Raw genomic sequence first — 14,920 nt, 5'->3', positions numbered from 1 at the left:
AAGGGTAGGGTGTGCGGAGAGGGGAAGCTCACCAAGTACTGTTTGTGCACACACTGTCCCTATCACTTTGAACTATATTATGATGTGAGACTACAGTGCACCAATAAAGGTATGTTAAGACACACACACACACACACACACACACACACACACACACACTTAGAGACGTTCCAGGGCCAACACACAGTGTAAGTGTGCTAAGTTTTAGCACACCTAAGAATAACTTAGAGACCTTTTTTAAAAAGCAGGCTCTTCTGCCGAGGGGTTAGGCCGATGCCGGGGCCATCGGCTAACATCGGAGCCTGCCGTGAGGAAGGCCGGTGCTGGGGCCTCTGAGGCCGGGATCAGAGCCAGCTGAGGGGTTAGGCCAGTGTCGGGGCCAGCGAGGCCAGAACCGGGGCCTCCCATGAGGCAAGGCTGCTGCTTGAACCAGCGAGGTCTGGATCAGTCCACCGGGTAGCCAGGCCACAACTGGGGCCGTCAAGAGTGGGATCAGTATTTGCAACACGGCATGCACAGAGAAATATCGCAGAAAATTAAAACCAGATGCTTCCCCTAATCAGCAATAACTAGGAGGAAAGGGGCAACAGGAAGTGGTCGAGCTATAGAAAGGGCCCTATAGTGAAGCAATTAAGGTGACCAATCAGAGGGTATGGAATAGGGGAGGATGGAGCCTCTTTAAAAAGCAGGAGGTACATAAACATATGTATCAAAGTTAATCACCAAACAAGCATGGGATTGAGGGAGGGGGAGGGAATGGGATGGGGAATGGATGAGGGCTAATAGGATGATGTGTGCTTGTATATCCTCTCAAGTCTTATATTCCAATGTGATGTATGATTACAATGCACCAATAAAAATAAATTAAAAAATAAAGCAGGCTCTTGGGCCTCACCCCTGGAGGTTTAGATTGTGGAAGGGGTGTAGTCCAGGATTCTGCATTTTTAGCATGCATTCTGATGTAAGCGGTCTGCAAACCACACTTCAAGATGCTCTAGTCTAACACTCTCACTTTATGTCTATGAAACAGAACCACCAAAAATGGTGTTTTTCACAGTCAAGGGAGCAGATTAAAACTATGGAAAGATCCAGAAGAAGGGAGCCATATTTTGGTTTCACTATTTACCACAATAGGACATGGAGCAGACAAGTCACAAGTCATTTAACTTCTCTGAGTCCAAATGTCCCCATTTGTCAAAAATAACCACGACAGTTCCCTGCACTGCCACCCCTCAGGCTGTTTTGTGGAAACCAAATGATCTCAGTAGCTATACTGTACAAATATAAGAAAATGCTGCTAGTTAGAATTCTGGTGCTTACTGAGCTCCTTAATTAAAAGAAAAACCTATTTGTGTTCATGAGGCTCTACTTGTTGAGAAATAAATGGAGACTCACACTTTAGGAAGATTGTTATATGGTCAAACTATAAAAGGGATTGTGCTTAATTTCTAGTTAACCTGCAAAATTACTGTCTCCCTATTAACATCCTCCCTATTAATAGACATTCTGACTCTTCATGGGTCATCAACTCTGTAAATAAGGTGCAGTTATGAGTAGATTCTCTGTCTCAGGCAGCTGCTTTGCCTCCAGCAAAAATTAATGGGCTCCATGACTTCATTCATATGACCTGGGTAGAGGTACTAGAGTGATCAAAACTGCCAGGGCCGGGGGAAGAATGTGATTACAAAGGGGCAGCACGGTGTGGGGAGGGTTTGGGGTGATGGAACTATTCCATATCCTTGTTATGAGGGAGTTACAGAACCCTAATATGTGATAAAATTGTAAACCATACACAAATACACAAAAATAAACACTTTTACTATTTATTGTTGTCTTTGCCTAGATAATAACAACCCAAAGGGCTGGAGTTTGTGGAGAGAAAAAAGAAGAATCAGAAATCCAAGGAGAGGAGGCAGGGAGGGAGAATATAAACAGATGTTCTGAGTACTTTTTCATTTCTTTCCCTTTTTTGAGAGTTGTTTCCTATAGACGTTTTCTCTACTTCTCTTCCAAGGCTAAAGCTATCCTGATTAACCAGCAATCTCCATGGTTTCTCTTCAAAATACTTAACAAATTTTTAGGTTAAACTTTATTCTCCAGATATCTCAACCTGAACTTTACACAGTAAACTGCCAAAGCAAATATGTTGGTTTCAACACATGAACTCACATAGGTACAAGAAAAGGTACTGTCTCTCTCTATTGGCTCTCTGTATATTGCAGATGCCCCCCCCCTTTTTTGCGGTACTGAGGATGGAACCCAGGGGCACTCTACCTCTGAGCTACACCCCCAGCCCTATTCTTTAGTCTTTTTATCTTTTGAAACAGGGTCTCACTGAGTTGGGAAGGGCCTCGCTAAGTAGCTGGAGCTGTCTGCAAACCGTGATCCTCCAGCCTCTGCCTCCCAAATGCTGGGATTACAAGTGTACGCCATCCAGCTCAGGTGCCCTCTCTTGATTGCAGCTTCTACAGATATAACACAAGACAAATCTGCAAATTTAAAATTTCTAGTAGCCACCTTAGAACAAGAAAAGCATACAAAAATAATTTTAATGCTCTTTTATTTCACCCAATATACCAAAACATATCATCTCAACATGTAATTAATAGAAAATTGTTAATAAGCTATTTTGCACTCTCTTTTTATGTACTGTCTTTGAAATACTGTCTTACACTTTCACAGCATCTGAGTTTGAGCTAGCCCTCCTGGAGGCACAGCTTCAGCTGCCATGTAAGACAGTCCAGGTCTAGACTATCCACTTTTGAAGCCTTATGCAAACAGCCTATCACTATTTGGACTTTAACTGTTACTGAATATCTGAGCCCTTGACTAGGTTCTTCAGTCACTCATTGGTCAACACAAACTGGTGTGTCTACTAGCATGGTGCCCTGTGCTGGAAGCTGGGGATACAAAAGTAAACAAATGCTGTTTGCCCTAAAGCTCAGTCTATGGGGGTGGAAGACACAAAGAGACAATTACAACCTCAAAGAATGGTGACAGTGATGCAGTGTTTTATGAGCACCTGAAAGGGGAGGTAAGTGCCATAAATGGAGCTTAACAGGTGGCCCTGAGCTGCCTCTGGGCTGTGTAATGTTATCTCTGTGAAAAGGATGGGAAAGGCATTCCAGAGGTGCCCTGATTCACCAAAGACACTAAAATGAAGGTCCAGGAGACCCAGGGGACCTCCTAAAATGTGTCAGGGAAAGGGCGAAAGGAGGGGAAATGGCAGGCAGGCCAGCCAGAAGGGTCTTGCTTGGCTTCTACACTAAAACATCTCAAAAACTTCCCAATGTCTGGGGGAAAGTAAATTACTTCGTTTTCAGCCGGGCACAGTGGCCGCCTGCTTTGTTCGCCACCTTACCCCAGAGCCCGCGACAGCAGCACCGAGGCTAGCTGCAATTCCTTCCCTCCTTTCTTCTCCAGGCTCCCCATCGGCCTCAGCCCTCAGCGGGTGGGAAAAGTGGAGGGGAGCCAGCCTAGCTTCTATGCTTCAAAAGTCCTTAGGAGTTCACAGTCGGGCTTCACCTCTCTGGGCTGCTTCCTCATGTATAAAATGGGGCTCACAACTACTCACCGCCCCGCACTGCTGAATAGCTCAAAGGAATTTATGGGAAGCACTTCAAAAAACCGAAAAGATGCATCCCCTGGCCTTCTAGTGACCCCACCTGTCCTTGTCCCCGCCAGGGGACTCTCCTGCGGGGATGCAGGGTGTCTGACTCCCGGCCTGGAGCGCCTCCCACTCTGGAGAGGTGGTCCATCGCGTGGCCGCTGGACGCGCTTCTAGAGCACGCGCCATCTAAAGGGGAAAGGAGGGGCGACCTCGCTGACCCCAAGGCGGGAACCCGGAGTCCCCACCGCCCCCGCGTGACGGAGCATCCCGACCCGACTGTGCCCCCGGCCCGGGTCAGCCCCTCCTCGCGCGTCGGCGAGGGGAGCGGGTGGAGCGGCCCGGCTCCCGCAGCCAATGAAAACAGCGGGTTCCTGGTCCGATCCCCGGCGCGGCTCGCCATTGGTCGCCGCCCGGGTCTCGGCCCACCGAACCTTGGCGACCCGAGCCAATCGCGAGGCGGCGGGCGGCCCCGCGGCTCTCCGGGCGGCGGCGGGCGCGGAGCGGGCCGGGCGCGGCGCGGGCGGCGGTGACAGGCGGCGCGAGCCCGAGCCCTCCCCGCGCGGCGCGGCACCATGGAGCCCGCCGTGTCGCTGGCCGTGTGCGCGCTGCTCTTCCTGCTCTGGGTGCGCGTGAAGGGGCTGGAGTTCGTGCTCATCCACCAGCGCTGGGTGTTCGTGTGCCTCTTCCTCCTGCCGCTCTCGCTCATCTTCGACATCTACTACTCCGTGCGCGCCTGGGTGGTCTTCAAGCTCAGCAGCGCGCCGCGGCTGCACGAGCAGCGCGTGCGGGACATCCAGAAGCAGGTGAGCCGCGGGCTCCCGGGGAGGCTGCGTGCGCGGGGATAGCGGTCCACGAGGCTGCGAGGGCTGTGAGTGCAGGGGCAGCCTGGACCGGGGGAGGAGCCGGCGTGGGGGGGCAAAACAGACGTGATGGGGGGTCTTTCTGGAGAGGGAGCAGAGTAAGGAAAGGCACTGGAGCAACAAAACGTTGCCCAGGCGCTGTGGAGTGCCCACTGGGTGCAACGTGCGCGCGGTGCCTGTGAGGATTATAAAGAATCTCAGAGGAAGGTGCGCACGAGTCAGGTAACTCACCAGGCCCTGGCATGTCAGAGGAGGAAAAGCTTCCGGGAGGTGGAGCTGGGAAGTAGGGGAAGTGATTGGGGAGAGCCTGTCGGGTGGTGTAAGGATTGGTGTAAGCACCGGCAGGGAAGGGGGAAATCACAGGCATGGCGGGGTCAAGAAGGTTGGAAAGTTAGTTTGGAGCTAGAGTGGAGAGGGTCCTGGATGCCAAGTTGGAGGTTAAAGTTTATTTGGTAATGGTAAGGTGTTTTGAGATAGAGGACTAACGGCAGAATGTAGAATCCAGTCCTCAAACCTAAGGGAAGAGCCGCATTGCCTCCAGTGAACCAGGGATCCTTGATAAAGGCAGTGTAACTGGACATCCTCCCATTCGCCAGCCCTGAGGAACCTGGGACCCTGCTGCCGCTCACAGTGGAGCCTTTTTCTCTAACCTCCAGGGCTGACATAAACCTTGGGCTTGTGCATTTTCCTGGCTCCCTCCGCTCCTCCTTAGGTCCTCTCTTACTGGCATCAGGTTGCAAAGAGCTTCTGTTTCCTGCTGCCACCCTCTCGGCAATTGTAGCAGCCTCCATGTTCTGTTTGCTCCATGCTGGGTGCTGCAGGCAAGAACATGAAGATGGATGCAGGGAGACCTCCCTAGGAGGGATCAGACTTCAGGCCTGGTGGGAGGAAAAGGCAGTCCCTGGAAGCGCTGGGCTTTGCTGTTCTAGTCGCTGGCTATGCTTGCCCTCCTCTGCAGCTGCACTCATTCCTATGTCTTTCCTGGAGTTCAGGTTCTTGATTTACCTGCTGTTTAGCTGCTTTCAGTCTGTGCTCCCAGAAAGTAGGGACTGTTATCTGACTCGCCTCTAGCCCGCGGGGCCTGGCTCAAAACAGCATAATGAGTGCTTATGATTCTAAACTAAATGCAAAGACTTACTGTGGACAGAAAACAAGGGCCCAGGCCTGACCAGCCCCTGCCCTGGACCTGCCATGTGCTGCTGGTGTCCCCTATTTATAATCCTCACAGAGGCCCTGGTAGGTCTTATACCTGTTTTACTAATGGGAAAAAAATGGAGGTTCAAACTGTGAGTCATGTGCCCAGGGTGGCATAGTTCAGAAATGATGCCGGAACTCAAGGTAGCTGGAATTGAGAGCCTGAGCTCTTGACACCTTCTTTCCCTTTCTTTCCACTCCACCCTGTAAGCCTGGTTCTGTGGTCTCACACCTGGCTCATTGTAATAGCTGCCCAACCAGTTCCCCTTTTCTGGGCCCTCCCCTCACCCATTGGCCAACACATAGTTCCAAGAGTGGTTTTTCTCAGCATCACCTCCCTGCCCAACGTCATGGTTGGCTTCCATCAGGTTCTAATCCATCCAGTGTTTCAGGACTTATGGCTTCTATCCTCTGTGGCCCACCCTCCAACTTGAACACAGCACACTTAGTTCACTCTCTCAGGGCTTGTATGGAGTCCTGTGCTGCAGAGGCATCGAGGCCTGGTTGGTCACAGAATCCTACCTCTGGTCCTATCGCTTCAATGCACAGGAATCCCTTCCTTGGTATCCTCCCACACAACATGTAGCAACCCGGCCTTGATGTTAAGAAAGCCTTTCTTTATGTTGAGCTGGTGGCCCCACCAGCTCTGGTGCAGTCTCCTCCAGGAAACCTGATTGGCAGTTGACAGTACTCTTGGTTGCAACTCAGTTTAAACTGACTAGTGCAAAAAAGAGAGGCTTTACTGGCTCAGGTTCTGAGAAGTCTTCACAGACAGAACTAGATCCAGGATCCCTATATCTATCTCCATCTTTCCACACACCTACCACGTCTTGGCTCTGCTTTCCTGAGTTGACTGCATCCCCAGGGAGGCTGTCTCATTGTAGAGGCCCCAATGGGGCCAGCTTAGTCACCCCAGTAAAGAGAGAGGGCCTCTTAGCGGGCACACCTGTAATCCCAGAATTTGGTAGGCTGAGACAGTAGGATTGCAGGTTCAAGGTCAGCCTGCGTAACTTAGACTATGTTTCAAAATGAAAAGGGCTGGGGTATATCTCAGAAGTTCCCCCAGGATTCACTTCCCAATGCCACATTCAGGAGGAGGAAGAGGAAAAAAAGAACCTTTCTTGGAACCAGTCACATTGGCTTGGCTGGGGTCGTGGCCTCATCCCTGAATCTGTCACTGTGGTCAGGAAGGTAAACTCAGACCTCAGTCATGTGAACACCTTCTAGGTGGAAGTAGAATCAACTTTACCTGAACCAAAGGAAGAGATCATTATTAGAAGCAGATGGCGAAGAAACGGATGGTCACAGGTCAGAACAAGTGCTATCCACCTCCCCTGCCCAGGCCCCCCTGTGTTCCTGAAGGCTTGTCATCCCCTAGACTGGGTATGTCATCCTAGGGCCCTTGTGCTCTGGTCACTTATAGTCAAGGCTTTGTCAGAGCTGTTTCTTCCATTGGCCTGCTAGTCCTTCCCTGTCCCCTCTCTCCCCATCAAGATGGTTCCTGAGCTAGCACCTGTGAATGCTTAGAACAGAGTTCGGCACAGCGCATGCCTCAGCCTGACTCCCGTGGACTCTTTGTACAGCCCAGCTATCCTCCTAGCCCCATAGTCATGCACTCCTGGCTGCATGATCACAGGCAAGTTATTTTGTTTCGTAGTTTCCTCATCTGCAATAGGGGATCATTCCAGCCTCCTTGGATCATTCATGTAAGAAATAACAAAACAGTGTACAATAGGCGCCTTTGCACAGTGGAGGCACCCAGTAAATGATAATCATTTTAATAATTGCTCTTATTACCATGGCAAAACCTTTCCTGGACTTTCCAGTTAATGTTTTCAAAACACTCTGATCTTGTGTTCTAGCTCTTTCCTCATTCTATCTTGTGGTGTAACAACATGTTGACTTTTCTGTCGGCCTTTCGTGGCAGCCAGGGAGTCACCAAAGAGTGGGGCCAGCAGGTCTTCACCATCCTCTTCCTCCCACTTCCTCGATGGAGGCGTCTTTCCCTGCTTCCTCCCTGAAAGGCAAAGCTGCAGCTGCTCTGAGGATCTCAGTGGGGCCAGCTCAACCCCTTTCCCATCATTGCAGGTACGAGAATGGAAGGAACAGGGCAGCAAGACATTCATGTGCACAGGACGCCCTGGCTGGCTCACAGTTTCGCTGCGGGTTGGGAAGTACAAGAAGACACACAAAAACATCATGATCAACCTGATGGACATTCTGGAGGTGGACACCAAGAAACAGGTGAGAGCTCACCACTCCCTGGCTCTGGGAGCAGGGCACTGGCCTTGGTGTATATGGCTCATAGGGAGATAATTTTAGCCAAGGGCATCCCAGAGTGAGGAATTGGACATAGCTCCATCTCACAAATAGGCACTCAGAGCTCTCAGGGGGCATTCTTTGATTGTCTTCAGTTATCATGGACAGAAATGAGAGATCAAGGGCAGCTATTTACACCTTCCTGGTAAGGTAATGTGGCGGTAAAAATTGGGCTGCAGTGGTGGCTGGGAGGAGAGGATCTTGTTATGAGCTTCCTAGAGATTTGCTTGTCTTTAATAGCTTTAGAAATATGCAATACTCAGCTGGCTGTGGTGGATCATGACAGTAATACTAGTACATGGGAGGGTGAGACAGGAGAATTGCAGGTTTGCAGCCTGCCTCAGCAACTTAGTGAGGCTCTCTACAACTTGGTGAGACCCTGTTTAAAAATAAAAAATGAAATAGGGCTGGGGGTATAGCTCAGAAGCAAAATGCCCCTGGATTCAATGCCCAGCACCACAGAAAGAAAAAAAAAAAGAAAAAAAAAAAGGATAGATAGATAGAAACGGGGTGTCTTGCCACACGCTTGCAATCCCAGTACTTGGGAGGCTGAGACAGGAGGATTGCCTATTCGTGGACAGCCTCAGCTACTTAGTGAAGCCCTGTGCAACTTAATGAGAACTTGTTTCAAAATTAAAAATAAAAAGGGCTGGAGTTGTAGCTTTGAGGTAGAATGTTCCTGGGTTCAATCCCCAGTAACACACACACACACACACACACACACACACACACACACACACACACACAAAAGATAGATAGATGGATAGATGGATACATACACTTTGGACTACCTAACAACTCTACTTCTTGAAACCTGGTTTGATGAAAAGAAATATAGCCAGGAACAGTGATTCAAGAGCAGTGGCTCATGTCTGTAATCCCAGTACTTGAGAGGCTGAGACAGGAGGATCGCATGTTCACAGCCAGCCTCAGCTGCTTAGTGAGGCTCTCTACAATTTATCAAGACCCTGTTTCAAAGTAAAGAATTAAAATAGGGCTAGGGGTGAAGCTCAAAGATAGAATGCTCCTGGGTTCCATCCCCAGTACTGCAAACAAAACAAAACAAACAAAAATTTGCCATGTTGTCTTCTAAAGTGGTTGTAGCATTTTACAACCCACCCCCCAATCTGAGTGGCTCTGTATTGTATTAAGCCTGATATGTTTAGTCTGCACTTTATTTCAACAGATGTGAAGTAGCATCTCACTGCGGCTTTCATTTGCACTTCCTAAGTGACAATAATGGATGTCTTCTCATGTATATTTTGCCATTTATATATCTTCTTTGGAGAGGCCTATTCAACTTTTTTATTTTTTGCCAATTATTCTTCTCAGATTGTTGGCTTTTAAATTTAGCCTGTAAAAAGTCTTTCACTGATGATTTGCAAATAGTTTCTCCCAGTATGTGGCTTGTCTTTCAAAAACTAGAAGTTTTTAATTTTGAAAAAAATCCAGTTTGTTGGTTTCTTCTTTTATAAATCATGCTTCTGATGCCTTATTTAAGAAATCTTTGTCTAATACAAAGTCCTACAGGTTTTGGGTCCCCCCCCCCGTGTTTTATTCTTAGGAGTTTTATAGAAACCATAAAGTCCATCTAGCTGGACCTGGAGTTTTCTTTGTGAGCAGGTTTTTAAACTACAAATTTAATTTCTTTAATAGGTACAGGACTTATCAGTTTATTTGGTTTTTGTCGGGTGAGCTTTGGTAGTTTGTCTCCAAGGCATTTGTTCATTTTAAGAGATCATATAGTCTACTGACAAAGTTGCTCTTAATTAAATTCCTGTATTATCCTTCCTTTTAACATCTATAGAGTCTATAGCTTTCACATCCTTTGCTTTATTTTTTTTTCTTTTTTTGTGGTCTAGGGATTGAACTCAGGGGTATTCTACATTTGATCTGAGGTTACCCCCAGCCCTATTTTTTACTTGGAAACAGAGACTCACTAAGGTGCCGAGAGCCTCACTGGGTTGCTGAGTCTGGCTTCGAAGCTGCAATCCTCCCGTCTCAACCTCCCAAGTACTGGAGTAAAGGAGAGTCACTGTGCCTGGCTTATGCTCCTGATACTGCTAATGTCCATGCACTTTCTTTTCATCCTGATTAGCCTGGCTAAAGGCTAACCAATTTTATCAATCTTCTCAAAGAACTGGCTTTTGATTTCATTGATTTGTCTATCTTTTATCAACTTTTGCTTTGAACTTTCTTATTTATGCTCTTTTCTCGCCTTGGGATAATTGTCCCCTTATTAAACCCAGGACTTCATGCATGCAAAGCACTCCTTTGCATTTCTGGCCTTTTTTTAGGACTTTTTTTTTTTAAGGTGAAAGCTTAGATATTTAATTTAGACACAACTTCTCCCCCAGCCAACCAACCAACTTTCTTTCTTTCTTTCTTTCTTTCTTCTTTCTTTCTTTTTTTTTTTTTTTTTTTTTTGCATTACTGGGATGGAACCCAGGTGCATTCTACCCCTGAACTACACCCCAGCCCTATTTTTTATTCTTTATTTTGAAACAGGGTCTCACTGAGTTGCAGAGGGCCTCACTAAGTAGCTGAGGCTGTCCAAGAACTACGATCCTCCTGTCTCAGCCTCCCGAAAGCTGGGATTAAGTGTGTGCCACCACGCCTGACTCTCTCTCTCTTTTTCTAATAGAGACATTTAGTGCTTTGATTTTTTTTTCTTAAATACTGTTTTAAAGGAAGCACACAAATTTCAAGGTCTTTAAAAAATTTTTTTTTCATTTAGTTCAGAATACTTTCTAACTTCCCTTTTGATCAGTATTTTGACTCATGGGTTATTTAAAAGTATGTCATTTAATTTCCAAATATTTGGGGATTTTCCAGATCTTTCTATTTCTGATGTGTGTGTGTGGTCCTGGGGATGGAACCCAGGGGCTTTCTACCTCCGGGCTCTACTCCCAGACCTATTATATATTTTATTTGGAAACAGGGTCTCACTAAGTAGCTGAGGCTGGTTTTGAACCTGTATGATCCTCCTGTCTCAGCCTCCTAAGCACTGGGATTATAAGGGTGCACCACCATACCTGGCTGTGATTTTTTACTTAATTCGACTTAATTCTTATTTAATTCAGTTGTTATTGGAAAATATTATTTTAGATTAGATTTTATTTTTGATACAGGGGATAGAATCTAGGGCTTGGTACATGCTTGGCAAGTGCTGTAGCACTGAGCTACACCCCCAGCCCTGAGACATAACTTAATGGCCCAGAATTTGTTCTATCTTGGTAAACATTGCATAAGTATTTTATAAAAATATTTATTATATGTATGTATGTATGTATGTATGTATGTATGTATTCTGCTGTTTTGGTGTGGCATGTTAAATAAATGTCGATTCGGTTAGGTTGCTTAATAGTCTTGTTCAAGTTTCTGAGTCCTTACAAATGTTCTCTTAGTCTATCAATTATTCAGAGAAGGTGTTACTGAATATTACTGTGGGCTTATTTTTCTTGTAGGTCCATCAGTTTTTGCTTCAGGTGTTTTGAAGCTCTGTTATTAGATTCATGTATATTCAGATTTTCTCTGTCCTCTTTATTAGTTGACCCCCTTTATTATGAAATGACCTTTTATAATCCCTAGTTATATTCTTTGCTCTGAAATCTACTTTGTCTGATACCTCAGTTTCCATTTAACTAGTGATAGCATGGTGTGTGTGTGTGTGTGTGTGTGTGTGTGTGTGTGTGTGTGTGTGTGTTTGGTGGTACTGGCGATTGAATCTGAGGCATTATACCTCTGAGCACACCCCAGGTCTCACTAGGTTGATGAGAGTCTCACTACTTGTTGAGACTGTCCTCAAACCTGCAATCTTCCTGTCTCTGTCTCAACCTCTTAGGTGTGTTACCATGCATGATATAGTTCTTATATACTTTACTACTAACCTAATGTGTCTAAAATGTCCTCTTATAGGTAACATGTAGTTGGTTCTTCGTTTCTTATCCACATCTTACCACCTCTGCATTTTAGTTGAGGTGATGAGATCACTTACATTTATGTTATTGATATAGTTTGATTAAAATCTATCATCTTGCTATTTGTTTTCTATTTGCCCCATTTATTCTTTGTTCCCTCTTCCTTTTTTTCTTTCCTATCTTATTTTAGATTACAAAAAAAAAGTTTTATGACTCTATTTTAGCTCCTTTGTCGGCTGATTAGCAATAACTCTTTGTTCTTGCTATTTTGGCAGTTATTTTAGGGTTTTGAGTACCCATTATACTTATTATAATCCACCTTCAAGTGAAATGACCTCATTTCACGTGCAGTATAAGGATCTTACAATAATATGCTTCCATTTATTTACTCCCACACTTGTAAGTATGTTATAAACCTCACAGTATTATTATTTTAATGGTCAGGTAAGAAATTTAGTCCAGGCGTGGTGGCACATGACTATAAGCCCAGTACTTGGGAGGCTGAGACAAGATTGCAGGTATAAAGCCAGCCTCAGCAACTTAGTGAGGCTCTCAACAATTTAGTGTGACCCTGTTTCCAAATAAAAACTTAAATAGGGCTGGGGGTATAGCCAGGAGATAGAATGCCCCTGGGTTCATCCACAGTAACACACACACACACACATACACACACACACACACATTGAAATATTAAGAATCTTCTATATTTACCCATGTATTACCATCACTTCATTCTCTTCTATAGATTTATACTTCTGTCCAGTTTCATTTTCCTTCTGCCTAAATTTAAGACCTCCTTAACATGTATATTTATATATAAATATAGATTAAATTAATATATATAAAGATATACATATACTTTCTTTCCAATTTTTTTTAATTGGTGCCTGTATTCATACATCATAGTGGGATACAAACTTTTGTAGACATACATGCACACATCGCCCAGTCAGCCCCCACCCGATCCCCACCCCATTCTCTCCCCATCCCTCCCTCCCATGCTTGGCTTAGTGGTTGACATCTAGTATTATAGCAATTTATCCAAAATTAAAAATGATAATCTCACATAACAGTTTCATTTGTCTGATACCAAGCTTTTGATGACTTAAAGATAACATTTCAATATTTCTTTTTACTTTCTTTCTTACCAGAGAATATTTTTTTTCTACTTTTTTTTAGGTGAAACTATCATATATTTATATATTTATTTTTCAGAAAAAAACTCTATCCTAATATGGAATATGGACTCTAGATACCCAAAACGATCTTGAAATAGAACAAAGCTAGAAGATATATATTTTCTGATTTCAAACCATATAAAGCTACAATAATTGAAACAGTGTAGTACTATTCTAAAGGCAGATATATAAACCATTGGAGTTAAATAAAAGCCTAGAGCTAAATTCTTCCCTATATTGTCAAGTTATTTTTGACAAGGTTTCCACGAACATTTGGTGGTGGAAATAATAATCCTTTAACTAAATATTGTTGAAACATAATAATTACATGGAAAAGAATAAAGTTGGACCCTTACCTAATCCCATATACAAATATTAACTCAAAATAGATAAAAGACCTAAATATAAATCTTAAGACTATAAACTTTTAGGAGAAAATCTGGGTCATAAAACCTCACAACATTGAAATTGGCAGTGATTTCTTGGATATGATTTCAATGGCACAGGCAACAGAAGGGTATACAAACTCCCTAAAAAATAAAAAAAAATATTGTATATCCAAAGACAATGTAAACAGAGTTAACAGTTACTAATAGAATGGGATAAAATATTTCCAAATGCTATATCTAAAGGTATGTTAATATTCCAACTAGAAATCCTAAAAATTAACAACAATAAAGGCAAACAATACCATTTAGAGATAGGTAAAAGACTAACATAAGTAATGAATCTCCACAGATAACCAATCTTAGTTGACTGTTGGATGGAAACTCTTGTTTCTCTGGTTCTGGTGTGTGTTACCTATTTCTTCTTTGTAGTTAATCTCTTTGAGTATTTTCTCTAGTGCTGGTTTTGAAGACAAAAATTCCTTCAGTTTCTGTTTGTCATGGAAGCTTCTTATTTCTCCATCTAATTTGATAGAAAGTTTTGCTGGATAGGAAATTTTTGGCTGGAAGTTGTTTTCTTTCAGAGTTTGGAATATGTTACTCCAAGCCCTTCTGGCTCTCATGACTTGGTTTGGGAAGTCTGGAGTGATTCTAATTGGCTTGCCTCTGAATGTCACTTAGCCCTTTGTTTTTGTTGCCTTTAAGATTCTCTGCTGGGCTTCCACATTGGTCATTTTGACAATTATGTGGCATGGGGATCCTCTTCTCCGATCCTGTCTAAAGGGAGTTCTATAAGTTTCCTGGACCTGTGTATCAACCTCTTGCTCTATGTTTGGAAAATTTTCTGCTATTACTTCCTTGAAGAGATTGTTGATCCCTTTGGTTTCACTTTCTTTTCCCTCCTCTATTCCAATTATTCTTAGGTTAGCTCTCTTAAAATGGGCCCATATTTCTTCAATATCAGATTCCTGCTGTCGGATATTTTTTCCTAGATTAGAAACTATGCGTTCATTTTTGGAATGATCATCTTCTAGGAGCGAGATTCTGTTCTCCATGTGGTCTAATCGGTTGTTTGTGCTTTGAATTGAGGCCTTTACTTCATTAATTGCATCCTTTATCTCTTTTTGGCTCTCTCTGAGTTCTTTTCGAAGCACCTCTATTATTTCTACAGTTATTTTCCTGATTTGATCTTCTAGAAATCTCTGATTTTCTGTTTTATCGGGTTCTGATGTTGTGGGGTTGTGGGCATTCATTGCTCCAGTATTATTCCTCTTTCCCATGATTTTGGAAGTTTGTGCCTTCTCTGGGTTCTTCCCTTGGGTCACTATGACTTCACTTAAGGTGTTCTGGATCTCGAGTCAGTAGTATCTCAGACCCCACTACTCCTTTACTGGGTTGTATCACAGAGTCTCTGACCCAGAGAGTCGATAAAGGCTGCTTTAGACTGTGGGGG

General features: G+C 44.4%; 1 protein-coding gene across 1 annotated transcript in view; it reads left to right on the top strand.

Moving 5' to 3' along the window:
• Positions 1 to 4,182: 4,182 nt before the first annotated feature.
• The window catches only part of DHCR24 (24-dehydrocholesterol reductase), a gene marked incomplete at both ends in the record, with an annotated part of 30,580 nt that continues 19,842 nt past the window's right edge, over positions 4,183 to 14,920 (top strand). The window contains 2 exons of the mRNA XM_080690862.1: positions 4,183 to 4,413; positions 7,753 to 7,908. Of these exons, the coding sequence (XP_080546988.1) occupies positions 4,183 to 4,413; positions 7,753 to 7,908 (387 nt within the window). The remainder of the gene's footprint in view (positions 4,414 to 7,752; positions 7,909 to 14,920) is intronic.

The sequence above is a fragment of the Muscardinus avellanarius genome, assembly GCF_963383645.1.
Source record: "Muscardinus avellanarius genome assembly, chromosome: 3".
Taxonomy (NCBI): Eukaryota; Metazoa; Chordata; class Mammalia; order Rodentia; family Gliridae; genus Muscardinus; species Muscardinus avellanarius.
Note: the sequence above shows the minus strand (reverse complement) of the source record. Positions and strands in the feature narration are given on the sequence as shown.